This window comes from Lepidochelys kempii, chromosome 1, assembly GCF_965140265.1.
Source record: "Lepidochelys kempii isolate rLepKem1 chromosome 1, rLepKem1.hap2, whole genome shotgun sequence".
Lineage (NCBI taxonomy): Eukaryota > Metazoa > Chordata > Testudines > Cheloniidae > Lepidochelys > Lepidochelys kempii.
The window spans coordinates 10,351,899-10,377,339 of NC_133256.1; the positions used below are offsets into that span (position 1 = coordinate 10,351,899).

At 47.6% G+C, this 25,441-nt stretch overlaps 1 protein-coding gene across 4 annotated transcripts in view; it reads right to left on the minus strand.

The window, feature by feature from the left end:
• Positions 1-948: 948 nt before the first annotated feature.
• The window catches only part of XRRA1 (X-ray radiation resistance associated 1), a 54,755-nt gene continuing 30,262 nt past the window's right edge, over positions 949-25,441 (minus strand). For all 4 annotated transcript variants that reach the window (XM_073334151.1, XM_073334170.1, XM_073334160.1 and 1 more), the window contains 11 exons: positions 19,784-19,885; positions 17,302-17,561; positions 15,982-16,022; positions 12,942-13,079; positions 11,506-11,599; positions 10,409-10,527; positions 7,741-8,052; positions 6,137-6,314; positions 4,359-4,474; positions 3,087-3,192; positions 949-1,969 (listed from right to left, as the gene is read on the minus strand). In XM_073334151.1, coding sequence (XP_073190252.1) covers positions 1,698-1,969; positions 3,087-3,192; positions 4,359-4,474; positions 6,137-6,314; positions 7,741-8,052; positions 10,409-10,527; positions 11,506-11,599; positions 12,942-13,079; positions 15,982-16,022; positions 17,302-17,561; positions 19,784-19,885 — 1,738 coding nt within the window. In that variant the 3' untranslated portion in view covers positions 949-1,697. The remainder of the gene's footprint in view (positions 1,970-3,086; positions 3,193-4,358; positions 4,475-6,136; positions 6,315-7,740; positions 8,053-10,408; positions 10,528-11,505; positions 11,600-12,941; positions 13,080-15,981; positions 16,023-17,301; positions 17,562-19,783; positions 19,886-25,441) is intronic.

Here is a 25,441-nt window from a genome sequence, read left to right on the forward strand (position 1 = left end):
TTTGATAAACAGGTGGTGCTCTTTCAGTCTCTCACATCCACACCTCAGATCAGTTTTAACGGCTCTTCTGTGCCCTCTCCAACTTTTCAACATCCCCTTTAAAATGTGGCCACCAGCCCTGGATGCAGTCTTGCCATCTCAGCTTGCCGAGCAAAAATAGTATCTTCCCCCTTCCATGGTGTTTACCATCTTCCCCCCCTGCATATGCTGAGCATTATCACTGGTTTAGATTTGGTTTAGGTAAATTAGCCCAAGTACCGTGGAATCCCTTCAGGGCTGAATTTGGCCCACACTAGTTCTTTTAATCATTCCTCCCAGGTCACTTCCCCCCAAGCCCTGTGATTGTTTCTGTCAAACATCTGCCTCTTACAGGAAAATTAGTCTTTGCATTGATGAGTGCTGCACGAAGTACTTCAGTACAAACATGAACACAGCCCATTCAGACAGTCAAACTGCTGCCACACGGCCTAGAGCAACCGGGTCTGTAACAACTCCGCAGCCACTGTAGCAACGGGTGTTACAATGGTGCTCCTTCGCCCTGCCGCTGCACCTCTAGAGTTGAGGGGAGGGGCTTTAATTTTAAATACAACTCAGCCCACACATTGTTTTCCTAACTCAATTCTGAGCCATGTAGAACTTTTTAAAATCTCTCTGGGCTATTGCTGTACTCCAAGCAAGGTGAGCTCAGCAGCAGCTGGTCTTGCAGGGTAGGAGTGAATGGTTAGTAACTTGTTTTAAAAGCTGAACGCTGGATAAGTTTCCAGCAGTCACCTGAGTTAGTGCACTTGCCTTAGAAACAAAGAGTGTATCAGCTTCACACGTTTCACAAATCCAGCCCCCCTGCTGCTCTGGGAAAGACACCACTGCGATACACAACCACCAGGCAGGTGCCTGATTGCGGGGTTATGCTACAGGTGTGACTCGCAAAAATGCATGCGCTGGAGTATATTTTGCTTAGAAAATGTTTTAATATTTTGTCTTGAGTTCTTACCTATTCCTAGCTCAGAATGATTCAGTTACGTGGAGTGGAATCCTCACCTTGCTTATCTATGCTCGAAATACAAGTACTTTAATGCGTTAGTTTCCTAGGTCCGCAATCCATGTGGAGTAGGTGTGAGGGGCATGGAAGAGAACTCGTCGTCCATGTAAATTTAACCAGGCAGGGTTAATGAATGTTCTGCTAAGATGAGCTGAAGTTAGTATGGCAACATGTGAAACCAGCTCCATTTGTTGCCCTTCCCTCTGTTTTCACTACTTTATGAAGCCGTCGCTGGCATCGGGCGAGTGCCTTTAGCCACCCTTGTTGTCACCCATCTACAGACACTGCACTGCACCCTGGGTGATGAAAGGAGTTCTACACTCGCCCCCATCCACACCTGGAGCAGCACGTTAGCCAGCTGGATTCCTTACTTCAGAATTACCACGTTATAGCGGCAGACGCCTTGCTGGTGGCAGCAGCAGGGCAATAACTGACTGGGTGTTTTGTGAGCTATTTGTTTATTTCACTGATTGCAGTTGTAACTATGTGGACTCAAGTGAGAACAATTGTCCTGGCATGTTACACACAAACCTTTTCACTGTGCTGCATTTTCAACCCTCGCTCCGAAAAGCGCACTAACCTCGTTATAAAACTAACTCAAAAATATATCTAGAAAGAAACACAAAAGTTAGGAAGCTCCTGTTCTCCACAGACCCGTTTACAAAGCAAATGTCACTAAGCTCCTCTTACGAGATGAGCTTTTCTCCAAATCCGTATCCTGAGGCAGAGAGTCTGGTTTACTTTCCTCTATCTTGACAAAAGTTTCCTGAGTGGGGCTTTGCCCCGGCTCTGGGCTATTCACACTCTCCTTGCAAATCACCTTATTGGAAGTTGCCAAAGCAGCCTTGTACTTCTTGTGGAATTCCTTCATCAACCTCAGAGCCTCCTGATACTCCTTCCGGTTGGATTTCTTCTTTCGCAAAACAGATGCTAGGGAAGATCAGAAACATGATCTCACTATGTTTCCCCTGGAATTGGTCTTTTAAAATCTCACTGTGACTTTGATCTTTACTGCTTCCCTCCCACTTCTGATACAGAAAACATTGTCAGGTCAGATCCTATGCTCTGAACTCAGCCGCAGCTCTTACTGTAGGCAACTGGGACTGCACAGATTGGGTCCATACAGTAAAATGGTTTAGTCCATAGATAGCTGGACTCCAGCTACCTTGTTTGAAGAACCTCACTCACTAAACTACTTCCAAACGGGACTGCTTCTTCCCACGCTAGGTTTTGATGCGTCGGGAGCACAAACAGTAGAGTTTGGGATGAAAGGTTCTGCTCTGGAGCTAGAGAGGTTTAAATGGCCTAGGTATTGGATTGGGCCCCTGGCATTCTTGAGTTCAACTCCAACTCGTCTGGCCTTGGACAAGTCACTTCCCTTTGCCTCTGTTTCCCTTCTCTGTCAAATGGGGCTGACTGCAGTACAAGAGTGGGGTGAAGGTCAGTTACAGGGCTTGATGCTGTGGCCCCTGTTCTCAGGATTATTCTGTTATAAAACCTGAAAATACGGACTTTAGAATGGAAATTTGAACACGGTGCCTCCACTTGGTTAGTGGTCTGTTTAACCTGCAGCGGAAGGTACTCGGTTAGCCCGGAAGCTACACTCTGGTTTTGTACTTTTCCACTTTAGGAAGCCATTTTTCCATTTAGTTTGAGGAAACAGATGGCAGCAGGGTCCAGTTCATGATTCGTTCCTGGTTCACATCACGGAGTACCATGCGCGCCCTGGCTGTTGCGGGTCTGAGACTATAACATGCTGCCTACTGCCTAACTTGTACAGGCTACTCAGCACCTCCTAGAGGGATGGGGAAACTGAGGCACAGAGAAGGGACATTTCCAAGGTCACCCATAAGTCCCTGTCAAAAAATCACGAGTGGAACATAGGTAACTTGTCTTCCAAATCTAGTGCCCTTAGTCACTGGACCACACACATTTAATTTCAAATACTTCAGAATGCAGATGTTTCCAACATTTGCACAGGTCTGTCCTATCACAATCTTTGCATGCAAGTGAACAGTAGTGAGCAGAAATACAGAGGGGAAAATACCTAGTGGAACTTCTGTGATGTTCATGTTGCCTCTCATGGCTAGGAAGACTTCTTCCAGCAGCTCAGCTTTAGTCTTTTGAGACGGAGGGCCAGATGGCTTCCCCATCTACAAGGAAAGCAGACAATGACGAGTAGGTGTGATGGTCCATGTCCCTGGTCATCTTCCACTATTCTCCTACCCTGCCCTGCAATGTTCGGCGCACTGCGCTTTCACTGGAAACACGGCCTATCCGTTCTAAGTGCTCGGCTCAGTTTGCCCTGAGCAAAGCTGGTCATAGACGTGTCTCAGATGTGCCAATCTACATCAGGTCCATGTTTCTCAGCTGTCCTTCGTACCTAAAATGCTGCATGATGTGCAATTACAGAGTAGCATGGCTCTTACATCATTCTACGGCAATGTAAGAATTTACTCCATAGCATCGACCCATCCTGGTGGGCTACTGTCAACATTTTGGAGATGGACAGTTCCTCACTAAACCATAGACCAATGGTTGCCAATCTTTTTGGGCAACTGTGCCCAGGTACCAGATTAAGCAGGGGTGAGCCCATGCCCAAAAGTTCCCATTCAAACTGCACACAACATGCCATGATTAAGCTTGGAATGATCGTGTAATGGCAAGGTGGGGGTCTGGAGCATGCCATGGTCCTAATATCCAACGAAAGGTTGGATATTAGGAAAAACTTTTTCACTAGGAGGGTGGTGAAGCACTGGAATGGGTTACCTAGGGAGGTGGTGGAATCTCCTTAGAGGTTTTTAAGATCAGGCTTGACAAAGCCCTGGCTGGAATGATTTCGTTGGGGATTGGTCCTGCTTTGAGCAGGGGGTTGGACTAGATGACTTCCTGAGGTCCCTTCCAACCCTGATATTCTATGAAAGGCAAGGATGAGCAATAGCCTGGGGCCCTGAACAGAAACTCTTCACTCAGGAATAAGGGAAGCTTATTGTACCAGCCTTGGAAGCCTGACACGCGACATATCAGGAGATGGGACCCACTTGCTTAGACTAGAAGGTATCTGATAGCACTGGGCCAAAACTTTGGAGCCTGACATGAAAAGAGATGAAGGATTTAATAAGAGATGACTCAGGGATACAAAATTCTGACCCAGATCTGACTGGGGGACATTCAGATCTAGGGCTTCCATTTGAGTCCATTACCAAGTTCTGAGCGCAGTTTGGCAGGGGTTGGATCCAAAGTTCTGGCTTGGACCCAGTTCCAGATATAGACAGAGAACAAAAATAACTATTCTGCCATCAAAGCCTAAATGTTTTACCTTCTTTTTTCTGGGCACATATGGCTTCTGCACGCTGTCGAGCCTCGCCTTCGAGTCACGATACACCAGGGGCTGTTTCAGAGCACGCCTCAGCGCCTGGATGTTTTGCTGCATTCCTAGAACAAAGGGAAATCGGTGTGTCTGAAGAAACCCCCTGCTGCGGCTGACAATTACAGTAACACTTAGCACTTACAGATCTCTTCAAAAAGCCTTCCCCTATTTAATCAGATAAGAAATCATCTTTAGCTGCTTTCATCATAGAATCATAGAATATCAGGGTTGGAAGGGACCTCAGGAGGTCATCTAGTCCAATCCCCTGCTCAAAGCAGGACCGATCCCCAACTAAATCATCCCAGCCAGGGCTTTGTCAAGCCTGACGTTAACCTCAAAGGAAGGAGATTCCACCACCTCCCTAGGGAACCCATTCCTGTGCTTCACCACCCTCCTAGAGAAAAAGTTTTTCCTAATATCCAACCTAAACCTCCCCCACTGCAACTTGAGACCATTGCTCCTCGTTCTGTCATTTGCTACCACTGAGAACAGTTTAGATCCATCCTCTTTGGAACCCCCTTTCAGGTAGTTGAAAGCAGCTATCAAATCCCCCCTCATCACACTGCCATTAACCAATGGATCTACCAGCTATGTACACAAGACATTGGAGGACTATACACCTCATTCACCACTAAAAGATGGCCCATTGTGGAGTAGGACTCGGCCCCTATTTAAAATCCACACTATACACCAGGTTCAACACAGGCTAGAGAATGGTTGTTCACAAGGGTAACATTCCCAAGGGAAAGCTGGATCTCAGCTTTGGCTAGCCAATGAGAAAACGGCATTGCTCCAATTGCTTTGTAGCCTGCAGTGCGGCATGGGGTCAAGGCAGCCACTGGAGACCTGGCTGGGCTGGGAAGAATACAGACCATTTCTTCTGCTGTTCACTGGCACATGACAAGCAAACTGAGACAGGGCTTCAGCTCGCACATGCCAGTCAGACACCCAGCTCAGCATGCAGTTGGCAATGAACAAATACTTCACTTGCATGGATCAGAACCGCAGTCAGCCCAGCCTGGGGGAGAACAGGATTTTTCACAGGAAGTGGAGAATATCAGCCAGCTGAAAGTGCAGGGGAACCTGGGGAGCAGGAATTTAGCCAGGACACCGAGGCTAATGCCCCTCTGCTTGCAAAATAGGTCATTGGTTCTTCAGTGGCTCCACGTGGCCAGGGTCTCAGACTGAGGTATGAAAGGGCAGACCCCGCACCAGCACAGGGCCCTCTAGCTCTGCCAGCACTAACTGCTGTCTTTTCATACTTGGGTGGCTCAGAAGCTGACAGACTGAATCGTACCCAACTACCCCAGGGAAACGGCCTTTCAGAGCAAAGAGATGCATAAGATTCCGGGCCAAAGGATGATCTGGTTCACTCCACTTACCCAGAATGCACCCCTGCATCAGGGCCAGCCTCATAGGGCCGAGAGGGACTTGCGTGACACAAAGACCATGTACTGGCCCCCTGCCCAGAGGTGAACGTTACCCTTATTGTGGAAAACTCCAAAGGCAGCAGTTTAACACCAACATTGCTCAGGGGCAAAGAGAGGCACTTTAGGAACATGGTTCTTTCCACTGACTGTTCAGATTCTGAGTTACACCTGCTAACCTAAAGGTCAACGGCAGGTTCAGATTCAGAGGTTTTAAGGTCAGAAGGACCTTTCCGACCAGCTCATCTGATCTGCAGAACAAGCATTTCTGAGCAAGAGAAATCAGCTTTCTGGACTTACCCACTGGCTCAATGAACTCAGGGTCAGTTTTCACATGGAGCAATTCTTCATAGCCTTTATATTTCATGGGAATATACATGCAGCTGCCCAGTGTCTTGGGCTTGTGTTTCCTTTTCCCTTCTCTTTCCTCCAGTTCATGTCTCCAGACGGAGCTGGGGATGTCATCCGCATGATCCAGCTTCAGACATCCGGGGGAAAGGATTTACAACAGGCACTTTTCATTGCAAAGCAAGTCACCAAAAACCTGCCTTTACCCCACCCAAACTCTAGATCGGACGCAGATCTCTCAGAGCCAAATTCTACCAGCTACATCAACTGCAACTGCATAGCCCCTCGGGGCTACTCGGGCTTAAGTGAGGGTAAAAATGGCCTTTAAACATCCAAATTTGATGCATCGAGATTTCCTAATTGAATGCATTGTAATAATAATATTTAATAATTAAAGTATAGCATCTAATATCATAACACACTCCAAGCGTTAATTTACCTGCAACCCCGCTGGAGAAGCCTATATTATCCCTGCTAAGCTGGGATTTTTCAGACAGGCTAAGACCTGCTTAGTTGTTCTTACCACAGTCCAACCTTAAGGTTAAACACCAGGTAGTAGTGACGCCTGAGCTCATCTCAGCCCTGTCTATGGGATTGTTTCCAGATCAGAAAAATCCTGGTGCAGACCAGACTGAAGACCAACAGGGAGTTTGCTCATTGTCACACAGAGAGTCACTAGAAATGCTGGGAACAGAAGTCAGCAGTGCTGGTGCTTGGCACCCTGCTCTCACCACTAGACCACTATCCCTAGGCCAGGTGCAAAATAGGAAGTGGCCTACAGAGATCGGAAGCTCTTTGGTTGGGGACGGTTTTGTACATGTGCGATGTGTATACAGGGCCGAGCACAATTAGGGCCTGTAGGTGTTACTGCAATCCAAATAACTAACAAGAACTTCACCATTCTGCCCAGCCAATGCACCTCAGTCTGGATCTGGACCAACACCTCAAGAGGAGAGGTGGGAATTCAGTTTCCATGCACAAGTAGTCCCTTGAATGTGGTCACCTCTACTGAGACTTCTAATAAGGGAATCGATTGGTGCCAATGGCTTTTGTGATGTGGTTACTTTCCCAGTGGGAACAGAAAAGCAACAACCAACTTGTTTCACACACATCAGTAAAGAGCCACTAGACGTTAATGATTTTTGATGACAAGGGCTGGATTTGAACCAGTAACTGCAAGGGCAAGGTTCTATAGTCAGTTACCAAGCGCCTAACCATCTACTCCACCTGCAACCATGTTACCTTTGTAAATGCAAGCATGACCAGGAAAGCAGAGAATTGATTTTTGGTTTCTGCTAACACCACAGCTGGGCATGTAGTTGTACTTGTTCCTGCTGGGATTTCTATTTCCAGCTGGCTTGTAAATGGAGAATTGACTCACCACCTTCAGTTACATGCATGCCATGCTTTCTTCTTTTAGAAAACAAAGGTCATTTCCACCGTCTGAGCATGTCTGGACTAGCCTTTGGCTCTCGAAAGCTAGATACCTCCCTCATGAATTCACAAGTGAAGCTGGCTTAATACTAGGCAGACACACACGGTACACGCTCACACACCTGAGTCAGGAAGAACAATTCAGTGTCATCTCCAGCGCTGTCAGGGCCAAGCTTGGAATCACATTTCTCTTTCTCCGGCACCTCCCTATGGCTACCAAGCATTTCGGCGGCGTCATAAGGCTCCTGGTGCTGCTGCTCTGATGATGGTCTGATCGGCGGAAGAGGATCAGACAGGCTCAACCTATGTGATCCTTCCTCAGACTCCTCTAGTTTACCCCCTTCTGTATCCGACCAGAGTTTCCAAAAGGAGGACTCAAGAGGAGCTTCTAGCATCAGCAGCTGCTTTGGAACCTTTGGGACATGTGATGTTACCTGGAAGAGAAGTAAAGGCTGAACCTCCAGAGCTCTCTGAGCCCTGACAAATACTGAGCGCCCTATAGGACTTCTGACCCATGCTGGAAGGGACGGTGGCATTTCTAAATAAACGGTGTGTGTAGGTAGGGCCTGAATGCAGACACAGCCAACATCAGCATCCAGGTATGACTCATATACTTTAAGGCCAGAAGGGACCATTGTAATCATCTAGTCTGACCTCCTGCACATTGCAGGCCACAGAACCTCACCCACCCACTCCTGCAATAGACCCCTAACCTCTGGCTGAGTTACTGAAGTCCTCAAATCATGATTTAAAGACTTCAAGTTACAGAGAACCCACCATTTACACTAGTTTATACCTGCAAGTGACCCAGGCCCCATGCTGCAGAGGAAGGCGAAAACCTCCCAGGGTCTCTGCCAATCTGACCTGGGGGGAAATTCCTTCCTGACTTCAAATATGGCAATCAGTTAGTTAGACCCTGAGCATGTGGGCAAGACCCACCAGCCACACACCTGGGAAGAAATTCTTGTAGTAACTCAGAGCCCTCCCCATGTAGTGTCCCATCACTGGCTGCTGGGGATTTTTGCTACTGGCAGTCACCAATGGGCAACACACCAGTGTAGGCAGTCTCCTCACACCATCCCTCCATAAATTGATCAAGCTCAGTCTTGAAGCCAGTTAGGTTTTTTGCCCCCACTGCTTCCCTTGGAAGGTTGTCCCAGAACTTCACCGCCTCTGATGGTTAGAAACCTTTGCCTAATTTCAAGCCTAAACTTCTTGTTTATATCCATGGGTTCTTGTGCCAACATTGTCGCTTAACTTAAATAAGTCCTCTCCCTCCCTGGTATTTATCCCTCTGGTGTATTTATAGAGATGGATCAACTCTCTCCTCAGCCTTCTCTTGGTTATGTTAAACAAGCCAAGTTCCTTAAGTTTCCACTCATAAGGTAGGTTTTCCATCCCTCAGATCATCCTAGTAGCCCTTCTCTGCACCTTGATCCATTTTTAAGCTGGTTATAATAGTTTAGCCACATCCCCAAAGACCAGAGCAATCCATGTTATACCTTCGCTCAGCCACAACAGAATTTAATTGCCATTGTCGTGGGAATGTTTTTATTCCACAGTTTCCAGGCCAGGTTGTGAGAGCCGAGTGTCAGGAATGTGCTAGGCTCTGCCACATTCTGGGAAGCAACTTGTCTTCAATCAACACCCTAGCGATGCACTTGCTGGACAGCGCAAATCTCAGGGTGAAGCAGCCCTGGCTGGACATCCAGGGGAAGTTTATTCATTATTGCAAGAAATGCAGGCAGGAGTAAATCATGCTTGATGCATCCTTAACTCCTGTAAGCCCCCCACCTTCTACTGAGCAGCCACAGGAAGACTTTGCTAGTGGCAGCTCAGACCCTGCTGGAGCCACAGAGCAGGAATCACTGGAAGAAAGTCTGTGGCCTGCATTACACGCAAGTTGAAACTATGTGATCATAAGGGTCCCTTCTGGCTTTCAAATCTATGAAGCATGTGCCAGGAGGAAAGGAGCCAGCAGAGCAGCAGTCATTCATGCAGAGCAGCTCCTGCCTCCATATATCAGGGGGTGCCCATCTTTACGGATCCCCTGGATCCATGGGATGGAGACGTCTATGCTCCTCCAAAGCCCTCTCACTTGAGGGTCGAGTCCCGCATGCTCTGCGGGGTTCACTACATGGAGGGGCCCCATGTAATTATACTGAAAGTCACATTACGCAGTTGCAGTGCTTAATAGAGCTGGAATTCCGCACCTGCTTAAAATTAAGCATGTGCTTTAGTGCTCTGTTAAACTGGGGCCATGATACGGACTGTATGTTATTTAGACCGTAAAATCGCCAGGGCTAGGAGCCTGTCATATTTCTCTGTGCTGATTGATATCGATATCTTGTCTATACTTGGAATGAACAAACAGCTAATGGGCAACTTCAAACCATCTCGTTAGTGGTTGGTGGGTGAGGATTGTCGCTCCACCGCCCAGAACAACATGCAGTTCGAGCTTTCAGCCAGAGAGAAGCACAATTCTGTCAGTACTGCAACGTTTTGCTGCAGTATTTGGTTTGGGCTGATGTGAACTCCTCCTACACTGTTAAGAGTTGGACATGGATCAGATGTACCACTGGGGAGTCCACAATAATTGGACCATTCTTCATGTACGTGTTCTTTGAATATGTAACACGACTAGCGCTCTGCAGACTGTCTAGTGATTAGAAATGTCGGGTCAGCCAGGTGCTAGGAGCCAGGAGCGGTCAGAATCATGCAAGTCAATGAGAGTTTACCACTGACTTCACTGGGCTCAAGGTTGTGTTTACCACGCTGATCCATTCATACCTTCCTATTCGCCTTGACTGGAATGAAGATGTGTGGTTTCTCCAGTTTTGAAATCTTTCTTCTAATTAGCTTAATCCCTAGTCTGTGCTGAAGGAAACTGGTTAGCAATGGTGGATCACCTGCCAAACAAGGAGACTGTATTAAAATCAGCTGTATCTGTCCTGGCGCTCTAGAAGCAGAAAGCAAGCTCTCTTCTAGATCCCGCGTTTTGCTCAGTTCCAAGACAAGGCTCTCCGGGCTAGCAGGGGCTGGACTGACTCATGCAGTGAGACAATGAGCCAGCACCTCCTCTGGCTTCCAGCGGTTGCTGCTGGATTGAAGCTTTAATCTGTAAAAGCATTGGGGCAGATCCTCAGCTGGTGTAAACTGGCATAGCTCCACTGAGCCACGATGAGACGCAGCAGCTGGGGATGGATCTGTCCCAGTCCTCACTGGTCTATCAGCAACAGGCAGCTGATCGGTCACTGCAATGGGACTCAGCAGCCCGGAGCTCTAGTCATAGCAACCTCAAGGAGTTGGGAACCTAACTCCCAGAAACTCAGTGGAGTCATGCACCTAACTCCCTTAAGCTCCAGCTCCGCACAATTTAGAGTGACAGGGCTTGCTCCCCCCGGCCGGTATGTGGGCATAGGCTAGGCCTTGCCTCCTCCCCGCAGACTTTGGAGTGGCTTAAAGCTACAGAAGGAGTGTCCAGGAGAGCACAAGGGCTGTAACAGGCCCAACCCTTCCCAAGAGACACATCCCTGGCCCAGGACACTGAGAACCTGCGTATTGCCCTGGAGATGTCATGGAGGCTAAGGCCAGTGGGATTTCTCCCAGACCTGAGCAGGCAGCCAGCGGTTTAAAGTAACAGCAGCTCTAACACCTCAACTCCTGTGTCCGGCCAGCTGTCAGAACAACAGGTGCTGGAGCAGCAAAACCGAGGCAATGCGTGGAAATAGCCCCTTTTCAAAATGAGCAGCACCGGGGAGCAATGGATGGATCCTGCACCTCAAGGGGAGTTTTGTTACTGACTCCAGGGGAGCGGGAGCAGGCCCTGCGGGTTTCCCTTCTTCTTAAAGGGCCAGACCCCTCAGGGATCCTGGCTGGTCCCGTACCGCTCCTGAGGGTGGTCAGGGGGTTGCTATGGAATGTCAGCTCCGTCAAAGAGGGAAAGAGCGCCACGGCTAGCAGGTCCTCCTCATTTTTGATCTGCAAGATAAAATACAAAGGCACAGCACTCCCTGCTTGCCTGCGCTGGGGCACTCTCTTGGACTCAGATTTTACTGTCATCATAAAGGTACCCGATGGGCTGAATCCCCGAGGCAGCAGTTTGGGGACAGAGAGGACTGTGCTGTCTAGTGGGTAGAGCACGGCCCTGGGACTGAGGAGACCCTGGGTTCTATTCCCAGCTCCGCCACTGGGTGACGTTAGGAAAGTCACTTCACAGCTCTGTGCCTCAGTTTCCCCATCTGCAAAACAGGAATGATGATTCTGCTCTCCTTTGTAAAGTGCTTGGAGATCTATGGATGGAAAGCACCGTGTAAGGGCCAGGTACGCTCTCTGAGGGGCAAAGCTTGTGTTCTTCCCGAGTAAACACTGACGGCAGGGCTGGGGTGCAGCCACCCTCATCTGTCACATGGACATGCAGTCCAGTAGCTTGAATCAGCATGGAACAATGCATGCTGGGAAGTGTAGTCTCAATGAGCCACACCTCCATAGCAAAGAGGAGGGTGTATCTGCAATCATAATTTATAACAAGATGAACAACAATTCCATTTACATCTAGCTTTCCCCAGGCAGATTCTCTGTGAGCATCAGCCATGCTGCAGTCTGACTAGGAAGACCCAGCACTCAGGTAGCAGCCAGGCGAGAGAGCGGGCTAGACTGGATCACTCTGCCGTCCCTAGTGCTCAAGTGTCTTAGTACTGCTCTGTTACTACAGCTGACTGTGCGTGGGGGTGTGAGGAGGAGGAGGAGGTACCCTCCACTGCACCCACGCACTGGCATAACCCAATCCCACTCTCCGAGCACAGAGTGCCAGGAGCTTCAGAGGAGGCAGGGCAGGGGCAGGCTCTGCTCCCGCCCTTCTGCACCGACGTGCAGCCAGCAACTGGAGCCTACTGATTTCAAAGGTGCAGCAATGACCACTCCTACCTGGGCTGCTCCAGTACACCCAGAGGCAAGCACAGTGCCTCCAGCTCCTGACGCTGGGGCAATGCCCTAGGCCCTACCTCTGCCTCCCAGTGCCTTCTACAGCCTCAATCCTAGAGCCTACCACCAGGCCAGGAGTGGAGTCACTGAGGGGACAGCAAGTGTCTAGGATAGAACAAGGGGACAGAGGTTTCTAAGTTCCTTACAATCCCATGGTACAGCAGAACACGCCTGGCCACAGGAAGTCTCCGGGGTGAGTGTATTTCCAGTTCCCTCAAGAAAGCATACCAACGAGTTGCACGTAGCAGCACAATAATGGCTCCCCTGTCCCCTGACAGGCCCAGATTTCGCCATGACTACTCCGGAAAGCACCAACCTGTAACCACATGGGCTGACTCACCTTGTTGTTGGCCAGGCTCAGATAGCGCAGTTCCGGAAGAGGGGGTGTAAACTCCTGGATCAAGGTGTTCCTGAAACTGGCAGGGAGAGTCCCAGAGTCGGCGAGACATGAACGGTCATTTCCCTCCACGAAAACATCCTTACAGAGCAAGGGAGAATGGTGAGAGAGAGAGAGAGAGAGAGAGAGACAGACAGAGCTGCCACACGGGGATCTCCAGGACATGGTCACATCTAAATCCAGTCCAATTACCATGAAAAATCCACACTCACTGCAGATCAGCAAAGTACTCATGGAATGAAACCAAGTAAGAGAGAATGTATGAAGCCTAATGGTTAACACCAAGGACTAGGCCTCAGGACTCCTGGGTTCCATCCCCATGCCTGCCACTGACTCAATGCGAGATCTTGGGCAAATCACTTAACCGCTCTGTGCCTCGGTTTCCCCATTTGAAACAGGTCAGGTGTGTTGCCGTTATTCTATCTACAATGTTCACATTGGCCTGGCTCCAGGCAGCACAACCAGCGGGTACTTTCCCCCGCTGATTGCATCTTATGCTCCAGAATCTAAGCCTTCATTTAAATAAATTAAAACTCTAACCTTATAGTTGTAATGAAAACCTTCAAGATAGGAACCAAACACACCACTGCTGTGATCTCTGCTTGAGCCTACAGGTAGCCTGAAAACCAAGAGCTATCAGAGATGTGAACGGCCCGGTAACGGGTTTCACTCCCTGCTCTGACACCTCCTCATGGCTAGGCCTGGGGATTAGCTCTTGCCTGGATTGGTGCCCCCTTCTGTCTGTCATTCGCTCGCCCCACAGGCTCTGCAGGACTCGGGGCGCTCTCTGTAACTCAGCCCTCCGACTATGTTACGATACAGTTTTCCCCTTCCAGGGAGCCAAGTCCCACCAGACAATCTGCCCATGGGCCATCTCAGGCAGTGTTCTAGAATTCCCAGTCGGTGCCACTTCCCCAGTCGCGGGTAGGAAAACCGAGCCCACCTGCTACTCCATGTTCCAGCTCAGGGACCCTAAAATCAGCAGCCATGGTCTGCACAGTATCAGTCCTCACTGCTCTTTCCTCCTCTGCCTCCCACAGGCTATTTCTCCCCACAACTCCTCGAGATAAACCCCTTCCGTCAGGGACAGAATACCAGGGTTTTTGCTCCTCACTGGGTCTCCTACTACCTCTCTGTGCCCAGAGAGTGACTGTAGAGTCTTCCTGATGCCCCCTTCTGCTCTCAGCATCTGGCTTTACACAAGCCCAGCCTGCTCCTGCACCTCAATTAGAGCTTATCAGTCAAGCCAGACTCTCCCACAGGTGCTGCCTATAAGGTTAATTGGGCCCTTCTGAGCCACCTGAACCCCTTCAGTGCTGCTGCAGGGTGAACACCCCATCACAGACCCTTCTCAGTCTCAAGGGGGTGTTAACTCTGAAGTCTAATGGTGATGGGTCACCCTCCTCAGGGGGTGAGGGATAGTTCAGTGGTTTGAGCATTGGCCTGCTAAACCCAGTGTTGTGAGTTCAATCCCTGAGGGGACCATTTAGGGATCTGGGGCAAAAATTGGGGATTGGTCCTGCTTTGAGCAGGGGGTTGGACTAGATGACCTCCTGAGATCCCTTCCAACCGTGATATTCTGTGATTCAATATTTTATCACCGTTGATGAGAGCTTGCCTGAAAGGAGAGTGGAATGATCATTTTAGGAAAATCTGCCCCAACCAGTGAATGGCACAACTGGTTTGGTGACAACCCTACCTTTTTTCCCCTCACTCACCGCTGTGTGTTTGTAAAGCCCATTGAGACCTTTGCATGCAAGGCACTGTGTAAGTGCCTGGGAGTAGTAGAAATGAACAGAGTCTTCCTCAGAAAATGCTCCCACTGGGATAGTTCATAGGACCAACTGTGTTATTTAAACAGCAACAGAAATGTGCATTAAATCTGCTTTAAACAAAGACTAATCCATCAGAGCCAGGGAGCCTTGAGAGAACTTGCTTTTGCTTGTTGCATTAATGCTGGAGTTCTGCGTGGAATTTTCTAGAATTTTTAAATACATCAAACTTTGTTGTTTAATATTTGAAATGGGTAATGAACTGCCCCCTACTGGATGGAATCAGAACTACTCTCTCTCCTCCGGGTGTGCGTGCACACATGCTTCTAAGTGAGCTAGCATGCAAAATATAGCAGCACTGCGAGTGGCAGGAAGGGCTAGCCATCCCACATACATACCTGTCTGTGATGCTAGGTATGTACGCAGGGCAGCTAGCCCCTCCCACTGCTCACACCACCGCAGCTACATTCTTTTTAGCGCGCTCGCTTGATCAGAGCTAGCGCGGGTATGTCTTCTCCAGATGGGAATTTCACCCCTCGCTTGAAGCACAGATATAAACCGAGAGAGAGCGAAGCTGAGGTGCTTAGCATCTCTGAAAATCTGGCCACTTATTTAAGTGCCTAAATATGGATTTCAGAGCCTAACTTCAGGCACCCAATTGCCAAATTATGGCCTATGTCACCTGACCATGATCCCAGATTAAGAAACTGGCAGTGGTGGGACAGAACTCTGGACTCCTGTCAGCCTGACCCAGAAACCGTTAGAACGCACTTTCCCTCTGTGTGGGGAGCACCACACAGCAACATGGTATACAGCTTTAGTTTGAACGCACACCGCAGATTGAAGAGCTGAAACCTTCAATCCAACAGGGTATGTGAAAATTAGCTGAACAAGACTCCAGGTTATGGCAAGCGATTGATCAGAAATCATTCCGGCTGCTAAGGCCTTGGCATTCCCAGAAGGGTTTCTAAAGAATAAGGCAGAAAGAGGCTAATGCTCCTAAAGAGAAGAACCCGAGGAGGAGGAGAACTTTGGAATGCACATCCTATACCATAATCTCATTGGAGAGTTTGAAGAGCGGTTAGACAAACCCTTGTCAGGAATGGTCTCGATAATACTTAGTCCTGCCATGAGTGCAGGGGACTGGACTAGGTGACCTCTTGAGGTCCCTTCCAGTCCTATGATTCTATAAGCCAGCAGACAATTCTTACCAGCAATGGTGGTTCTCGAGAGACAGAAGTGACAACGACCTCTGTAATAAAACACAGACAAATCATGGTCTTCTAAATACAACTCCATGGGACTTAGCTGGTCATCTCTTTGGGGCAGGACCATCTTTTTGTTCTACTGTGATAATATAATTGATAAATAAATCATAATGGAGCTGTGTTTTGTGTTGGCCCATCCCGTAACTAGGGGAATCGGAAACATATATGCAGTGTCGGTCTGAGGCTGGACGAGACCGTCTTCATGGTGAACAAAGCCTCTGGCTGAGTCTGCCAACAAGTATAGCAACTAGTACTGCTCACGGCCTACTGGCGAAACATCCATGGATGTCAAGGGCGCAGGATGAGGGCCTCAACATACTGGGCGTGTTGGTTGCACTGTAATCCACAGGTGAAATCCTGGCCATAAGCGCCGACTCCGTGAGTGCTCTGGGGCTGGAGCACCCACAGGGAAAAATTGGTAGGTGCTCTGCACCCACCACCAGCCAAGCTCCCCGGCCCCAGCTCAGCTCCGCTTCCTCCCCTGAGCGCACCGCGTACCCACTTCTCCCCCTAGCTCCCAGCACTTCCCCAAATCCCCGTCCTGGCCCCGCCTCTTCCCTGAGCGCGCCGCGTTTCCCCTCCTCCCCCCTCACTCCCAGCGCTTGCCACTGCAAAACAGCTGTTTCGCAGCGGGAAGTGCTGGGAGGGAGGGGGGAGGAGGGGAAACGCGGCGCACTTGGGGAAGGGGCAGGGCCAGGACGGGGATTTGGGGAAGGAGTCCAATAGGGGCAGGGAGGGAGCGGAGTTGGGGCAGGGACTTTGGGGAAGGGGTTGGAATGGGGGGGGGCAGGGCGGGGAGGGGCGGGGCAGGGGTGGAGTCGCGGTGGGCCAGGAGGGGGGGAGATCGAGCACCCACCGGCACTGGGAAAAGTTGGCGCCTATGATCCTGGCCCCACTGAAGTCAATGGGAGTTTTGCTGTTGATTTCAATGGGGCCAGGATTTCACCCCATATAGATGTTTAAGGCCAGAAGGGACCATTAAGATCACCTTGTCTGACCTCATAATGAACGGCACTCTCTGAGTTACCTGTCTCCTCCACCCACCCCCACACCCCCCATAACACACACACACACGTTATCCTCCACAGTATTGCTGTTTTAATCATGGCATGCAGTCTCTCTGATACATGGTTCTGGAAAGGCTCAGCCGTGGATTAAGAAACCTGATCCTTCTCCCACTAAAATCAATGGCAATGTTCCCATTGATTTCAACAGGAACAGGAGCAGGCCCTGAGAGCCGGGAATGAAAGGCAGCGCTGTTACCTGTCCTGTCTGGATCCTGGTTGTTTTGTAAAATTAAGTATTCTAGTTGCTCTTTCTCCGTCACCAGCTGGCTTTGCAACCCTGCCCCAGCTTGCAGCAGCTGCTCATGCTTCTTTCCAAATCTAGGCGGAAAGCTGTATGACTCTGCCTTGGTGCCCATCTTTGCCGATGGTGGGTGGAGGGAGAACTGGGAATTCTCCATTTGATGCAGGTAAGGGACCTCTGCAATCCCATTCTTGTCCAGATTTAACTGCTTCAGGCTGATCAGAAGAGGAAGTGACCGTGAAGCCTAATGAAAGGTACCATTGCACAATATGCAACAAAGCCCTGTTACTAGCACCCGGAGTGGGAAACCGTGCCTGAACCTCTGTGGACGCTGTACTTCTCCATAACAACGCAAGAGGAAGATTTCGGAGAGAGCTGCTTCTCCCTCAGATCTTCCTCTATGCTGCAATACGCTAAGGTAACAATCACAGGCCTGCTCGAGTAAGGTGCTGAGGGTCCTTCCCTCCCATGGAAGCCGATGGGAGTACTCAGCTCACAGGAAAGACTCAGCGTCTTGCAGGATTGGGCTCTGTAGCCTGAGTGACCCCAGGTTTGCTCAGCTATCTGGGCTCTAACAGACAGGAAGACTAGCTGGCAGTTGGTTAAAGCAGGAGGTGCTGATCCTGGGGTTTGGGTAAGTGGGATCCTGCTGTAAGAACAGAACGACACTTTGTACCTCCACAGCAGCTAAAAATCATTGATGAATTTAACCTGTGTGGAAGGTAAGCATGGTTATCCCCAGCTGACAGATGGGGAAGCTGAGGCCCAGAGAGATTAACTGACTGGTTCAGGGTCACAAAGGAAATTTATTGAAGAAACAGAAACAAAATCAAGGGCTCCTGATACCTAGTCCCATATCCCCACCCAATCTGTCCGTCCTCCTCTCTTCAGAACTTCACAGACAATGAAATTCTACTCCAGGAAGTCTACACTGAGGAAGAACAATAACATATAGAGCCTCTCTTTGAATTCAGACCAAACCACCACCTCCAGGCCACTTACAGTTCCAAAATGCTTGCAAAAAAATACAATCTAGTGATTAATGTCAGCACTAGAAGTCAGAGGAGAACATAAGAATGGCATACAGGATCAGACCAAAGGTCTGTCTAGCCCAGTATCTTCCCACAGTGGCTATATTCTAGTCCCAATTCTGCCACTGACTGCCTGAGTGATCTTGCATGAGACACTTCACCGCTTTGTGACTCAGTTTCCCTTCCTGTAAAATGGGGATAACAACACTTAGCCAACTCACAGGGTGCTGTGGTGTCTGACTCGTGAATGTTTACAAAGGGCTTTCAGATCATTTAGTGTGATAGAAGTGCAGGGTATTATTATAAAATGCTCTCCTGCCAGTTCCCCGTGGCTTGTTCACACACTCCTCACGAGAGCTGGGAGAGTTTTCAGGTTGATGGCAATTCCGAAAAATTGAAAAAAATTATTTCAGGTTGAACCAAAAACATTTTTTCAAATTTGAAGCAAATAAAAAAGGGAGAAAAACTGCTTCAGGTCTAACCGAACGTTTCATTTCAAACCCTTCAAAACCAAATCTTTCAGTCTTGACCGTGGTTTAAGGGTTTTGCTTTTTTTAAAAAAAATGAAACTAAAGGAAAGTTGGAAACAAAGTCATTTTGAAGCAAAAAATCAAAATGTTTTGTCTCTAAAATATCAAAGCAAAACATATCCTTTTTTTTTTTTTTTTTGGATTTTACTTTGTTTGGCTACTTACAATTGAAATAATTTGGCAAAACGGACACAAATTTGTGCCCCAAATCTGCTTTTTTTCATCGAAAAAAAGTTTCAGTTGAAAAATTTCACTCGGCTCTCCTCCGCCCGCCTCCAAGCTTTCCCTGCTGCTCCGCTGCATGCCCCCTACAAGACTCCTCCCTCTTCAAAAACCTTCTCAAATCCTATTGTTCTATAACACACCGCATGTGTAAAGACCACACCACTGTGTTCATGATTCTATTGCAGCAGGTGGCTCCCTCCTGGCGAGAGCTTGGGGCCTGATTCTCCACCTACTGATCTCCTCGACTCAGATGCCTCTAAAATGCAGCGCAAACCACCAGTGGGCTGTATGAATAGCTAATACTGATAATAAATCAAAGGGACTTTTCCCACTGGCTTCCGTAACTCAGCTGGACTGAAATAACCTACTGGGTCTACCTGAGCCTTGGGACATGAGCAAAAGCATTTGGCATGATTCCGAATTACTTCCCACCCATTTATTTTAGGGCAGCCAGAGGGTCATTGTCACTTTGCTGCTGTTTTCATTTGATCTACAGTTCCCAAGATGGAACAAAGTGGAAAGGAAAATACCCTAAATGAGTTAAAAGACTCATTTATTTTTAAGTTTCAATGTGTTGCTAAGGGCAGCGAGCAGAGACGGGCCGTGTGCCAAGAGAAGTCAGAAACATCTGCAGCAGGATGGTTTCTTTACCTGCGGAGATTAGCCAGGCTTACAAAGATGCTCGGGTGAGAAAGATCATTGTCATCCAGCAACAAGACTTCTAGAGATGGAAACCTTAAACGTGGGCTGTCACTGCAAGTACAAAAGGGATCTCATTAATAAATCAAACAGGTGGAGAGAAGTCAAAAAACACATTTTTGGCTGCTGTGCAAGAAACAGGTCTTCACTGGTTCAACCAGAGACATAAGCCTTGGACTTTACATGTTACCTTTTTAAAATACAGGCTCCATTAAGACTTCATTTGTAAATGGTTTATAAAGGGTTAATAACTTATTAATAGCTGTTTAAGTATGTTATGGGCAAGATTAGATGGTTCTAAGAATGTTACTGACATTTAGATGCATGAAGCATGTTTCTGGCATGGGTTAGATATGTTATAGGTAGTTCTAAGCATGTTACTGGCACGATTTAGAGGCGTTAGGTATATTTCTGGCATGGTTTAGCGATGTTAAAGATGGTTCTAAGCATAGTATTGGCAACAGTCCTTAAGAAGCAGATCCTGCTCCTATAGAAGACAATGGGAGTTTTGACATTGGCATCAAAGGAGCAGGACTGGGCCTAAGGGCCATACTCAGTCAAATTCCCATAGTCAAGATCACTGACTTCAATGGGAGTGCTGTCTGAGCAAGGACTGAAGGCCTGATCCTGGGAGGAGCTGATCACCCTGCCTCCCATGACGCCTCTGAGGTCAATGGGAGTTGGTGGTGCTTAGTACCCCCTAACAATTAGGCCTTCAGGTCTGGGCTCAGTAAGGGTCTGAAACCCTTATGGGAGGGAGTCACGCTCACCAGGAGAGCAGTCCCACTGATTTCAATGGCATTGTTCATGTGAGTGAGGTCTACCCCCAGGAGCAAAGGCCTATGGGGGATCGGAATCTAAATTATTATGGTCAGTTACATGAAGTTCTCCCTGTGTGTTTGCTTTTTAAATCCAACCCTTCATTTTTATGTATTTATTCTTTGCTTTTCCTTGTTCTGGACAGTGACGCTGACTACCTCTCCACCGAACAGGTAGCGCACTGCAGCAACGCAAGCTTCCCTCTCACCACCCACTAATGTGCCTCACCCCCGACCTCAGGACCCCCTCCAGGGGCAAGAGCGGGGTCAGCAGGACGGATTGATTTCAACCACTGGTTTCAATCACAGTTTAAATTAGCAAGCAGAAACCCTGGATTTAAACAACTGATTTCCAAGAGTATGTTTAGATATTTTCCCAAGGAAAAGCTCATTCTCATTGGTTGTGATAACCATTCAAACATGTTAATTTGATTACTTACAGCTAAATAGAACCTTTGCAATACATATTGTACTTTTCTTTTGCTAACGCGAAGGATACACTACGACTGTACATATCTCTTTAAGCAATCCTACAGCTCAGTGTAACATTTATTGACGTTGGAATGTCTCCATTTTTTGTCAGCAGTATTGCCAACCCCAAACATTCAAAAATAATGAGTCAGCCCCCCCACCCCAACCCTACCCCCCATCACAAGATTATCTTAAAAATCAAGAGATTTTAAAAATAAAGTACAGGTTGGGTTCTGGGTTTTAAGCTTTCACTTGGGTCACATTTTCATTCTCTGCAACCAGGGGGGCTAGCAACTTCTTATTTTTTCAGATGAAAGCTGAGATCCTCATATAATCACCTCTCTCCAAGAGCCCAGAGCTTTAAGTGAGACATCATGAGAGTAGGCAAAAGTATGCTAGAAAATGGTGAATGATGTGTTTCTTATTTACTAGATAATTCACTTTTTACTTGTATCAAGCTTCGTCTGGATGAAAATTGAAACTCAATTTCAAATATGCACAAAAAACACATTTTTCAAGTTTCTACAAAATGGAATTTGGAAACTAAAAGTAACTAGGTAAAAGACTTTCTGCATACACACACACAGAGAAAGAGGAAAATACTGACATTTAGAAAAAAGAAGTAATCAACGATCATTCCTTTGTAAAGACTGAAAATGATCCTGATACTTAACTTAAAGAGGTACAGAATATTGTGCCATATTTATAATGCTTTACCTAAAAAGTTAAAGAAGTTTCCCCCCGACTGAGTATATCAAACAGCAGCCTTTAACTTTTTAGTCAAAGTTTATGAGGTGTGCTCAGTATATTTGTTACATTTATTTCATAGAATCATAGAATATCAGGGTTGGAAGGAACCTCAGGAGGTCATCTAGTCCAACCCCCTGCTCAAAGAATGATTTACATGATATATGAATAGACTGAAGCAAGTTTAGGCCTTTATGTAGTTTATCATAAATTCAGATTTAATTGTAAACAGAAAATGTTAAATGTCTTAGCTTTTAAAAAGACAAAAATGATCACTTTATTTTTAAATCCAACTTAAATGAAAAGAATCTGATTTTCCCTAATTTTTAAACAATCGTTGATTTTTATCCCCCGGTGAGTAAATAGTTATACAAAACCTTAAGGCTTTCTGCCTTCTAAGCACTATGCAAGCACTAACTAATAAATATCAGCCTTGGCCCTTTCATTCCAACTGTCAACAAGGGGGTTGTCATAGGGTGGCTGGCCCCTCTAAATGAAGCAGGTCCAGCTCCCCTATACCCAAACAGGAGCTCCCAGTTTGGCCTACTAAGAGGGCAGGGCGAATCATCGGCTTATGGAAAATAGAGCTGATCTAACTTGATATCGTTTTCTGATGAGATGACAAGTTAGGTTGATAAAGCTAATGGTGCTGATGTAATATACTTAGACTTCTGTAAGGCGTTTGACTTGGTACCGCACGAAATTTTGATTTAAAAACTAGAACTATATAATTTTAACAAGGCACCACATTCAATGGATTACAAACTGGCTGATAGGTCTCAAAATGTGTTTGTAAACAGGCCGTTGTCATCGAGCGAGTGTGTGTCCAGTGGAGTCCCACACATATTGGTTCTAGACCCTATGCTATTTAATATTTTTACTGATGACCTGAAAGAAAACATAAAATCCTCACTGATAAAAATTTGCAGATGCCACAAAAATTCAGGGACTGGTAAATAATGAAGAGCAGGTCACTGATTCAGCACCATCTGATCGCTTCGTAAACTGGGCACAAGCAAACAACATGCATTTTAATATGGCTAAATGTAATGTATACAACCAGGAACAAAGAATGTAGGCTATGCTTGCACAACAGGGGACTCTATCCTGGGAAGCAGAGACTCAAAAAAAGATTTGGGGGCGTGCTGGATAATCAGCTGAACATGAGCTCCCCATGTGATATTGTGGCCAAAAGAGCTAATGTGATCCTGGGATGCATAAACAGGGGAATCTTGAGTAGGAGTAGAGAGGTTACTCTACCAGTATTTGGCACTAGTATGACTGCTGCTGGAATACTGTGTCCAGTTCTGGTGACCACAATTCAAGAAGGATGCTGATAGACTGGAGAGGGCTCAAAGAAGAGCCAGGAAAATGATTAGAAAACATGACATAGCAGTAGACTCAAAGAGCTCAATCTATTTAGATGAAGAAAGAGAAGGTTAAGGGGTGACTTGATTACCTACATGGAAAACAAATATTTACTAATGGGCTCTCCAATCTGGCAGAGAAAGGTATAACACGCTCCAATGGCTGGAAATTGAAGCTAGATAAATTAAGAGTGGAAATAAGATGTACATTTTTTAACAGGGAGGGTAATTAGAACGATTTACCAAGGGTCGTGGTGGATTCTCCATCACTGGCAACTTTTAGATGAAGACTGGATGTTTTTCTAAAAGCTTTGCTCTAGGAATTATTTTGGGGAAACTCTATGGCCTGTGTTATACAGGAGGTCAGATTAGATGATCCCAATGATACCTTCTGACCTTGGAAGGCAGGAATAGAGAGGGAAAAGGCCCCTGAAGGAGGCTGTCGGAGGTTCTGGGCAGGCGGGCGAGTGAGTGAGTGGTTTGCTGGCTGACTTCCCCAAACTGGAGAAGGCTCAAGGCAGCAGCAGAGGGAGGTGCCTCCTGACTTCCAAGTTGGGGCCAAGGGCTAGATAGCGCTGAAGGCAGGGGAGTATCCACTGATCCACTGAAGGGGGGGCTTACCCACTGGTGTCTGCACATTGGAACCAGAGAGAACTGAGGGCCAGGGGAGCAGGCCCAGCTGACAGCCTTTCTGAGATGAGAGGTTAATGGAACTGGGGGAGTGATGAGTGGTCCCCTGGTGAGGATGAACCCATGCCAGAGGATGAACTCCCAGCAGAGAGGCTGGGGAAGGGCCTGCTGGGAAGAGCAGGGCTACACTTCATCTGGAAGGGTTGCAGTAACTGTCCAGGCAAAAGGACAGGTGAGGACCAAAGAAGAGCATGGATGTAGTGGAAGATGCCAGACTGTGGTATATGCTACATTGATGTCCCAGATGCTGTGTGAATTTAAGGACTGGGGACAATAAATGGTCCATGTTTGGGGAGTTTTCTTACAGATTGTTTGCACGATGTTTTGGTAACAACGGTCCCAAGGAGGGGTATTATTGAGCCTGTTGTAGAGTCTGAAGGAGCTCAAGGGGGTAAGTGGATGGTAATCACAGCATCAGAGTGCCCAGCCACAAGGGGGCACTCAGGAATGAGGGGGAATTGTTCACAGGGGCCAATTATTGCAAAGACTCCTCTGATCACTTCAAACTGGAATGACATCACCAATCCATTTCACACATAAGAACCCCTAGCTCTTACATAGCACTTTTCATCAGTACATCGCAAAGCACTATACAAAGGAGGTCAGTATCATCATCCCCATTTAACAGAGGGAAAAACTGAGGCACAGAAAGGGGATGTGACTTGTCCCAAGGTCACTCAGCAGCAGAGGTGGGAACAGAACCAAGGACTCCCAAGTCCCACTCCAGTGCTCTTTCCATTAGGCCACCATGCTTTCCTCTCACAGGCAATCAAATAGGTAACAACTTGGGATAATTACCAACCTGGGCTGGATTCAAACCAGAAGACACACAGATGACAGGCTCCTCTTAAAAGGTGTGGAGGACCTTTGACTTCAATGGGAATTTAAGTGCTCAGAACTTCCCAGAAGACACCCAATAGTTTGGATGGTTGGGCCCCTTTAAGTTACAGAGGAACGGGCTGACACAGGAGGAGCTGTTGGAGTGCACAAATAAGATTCTGCAATACAAAGGTTCCCAGCTTGGCCCTCTTCTTCTGCTCTGGGATGGGAGGCAGCAGCTGGGCGTGCAGTGGTAGGGGAGACGGATGGGAGCAGGGCCTAGATTTCTAGGGGAGGCAGCTGTTAAAAAAAAAACCCAACACTTGGGTGTTGGGGTGGATGGGAGGTTCTTCTCCCACCTTGATCACGGGACAGGTGCTGTCATAGTCCCCATGGGGCTGAAGTCAACAGGACTGATCACATGCTTATAGCTAAGCACATGCTTAAGTGCTTTGCTGAACTGTATCCAGAGTCTTCAGCACCTTGTGTGCAAGCCTTTAGTAAGGGGGGCTCTGTCCTGCCCAATCACCCATGAGAGTAGGGTGACCAGATAGGAAGTGTGAAAAATCAGGACAGGGAAGTGAGGGTAAATCACCTATACGAAAAAAAGCCCTGAATATTGGGAATGTCCCCATAAAATTGGGACATCTGGTCACCATACGTGGGAGGGGAAGGGGAATATTTGGTCTCATGGGCAT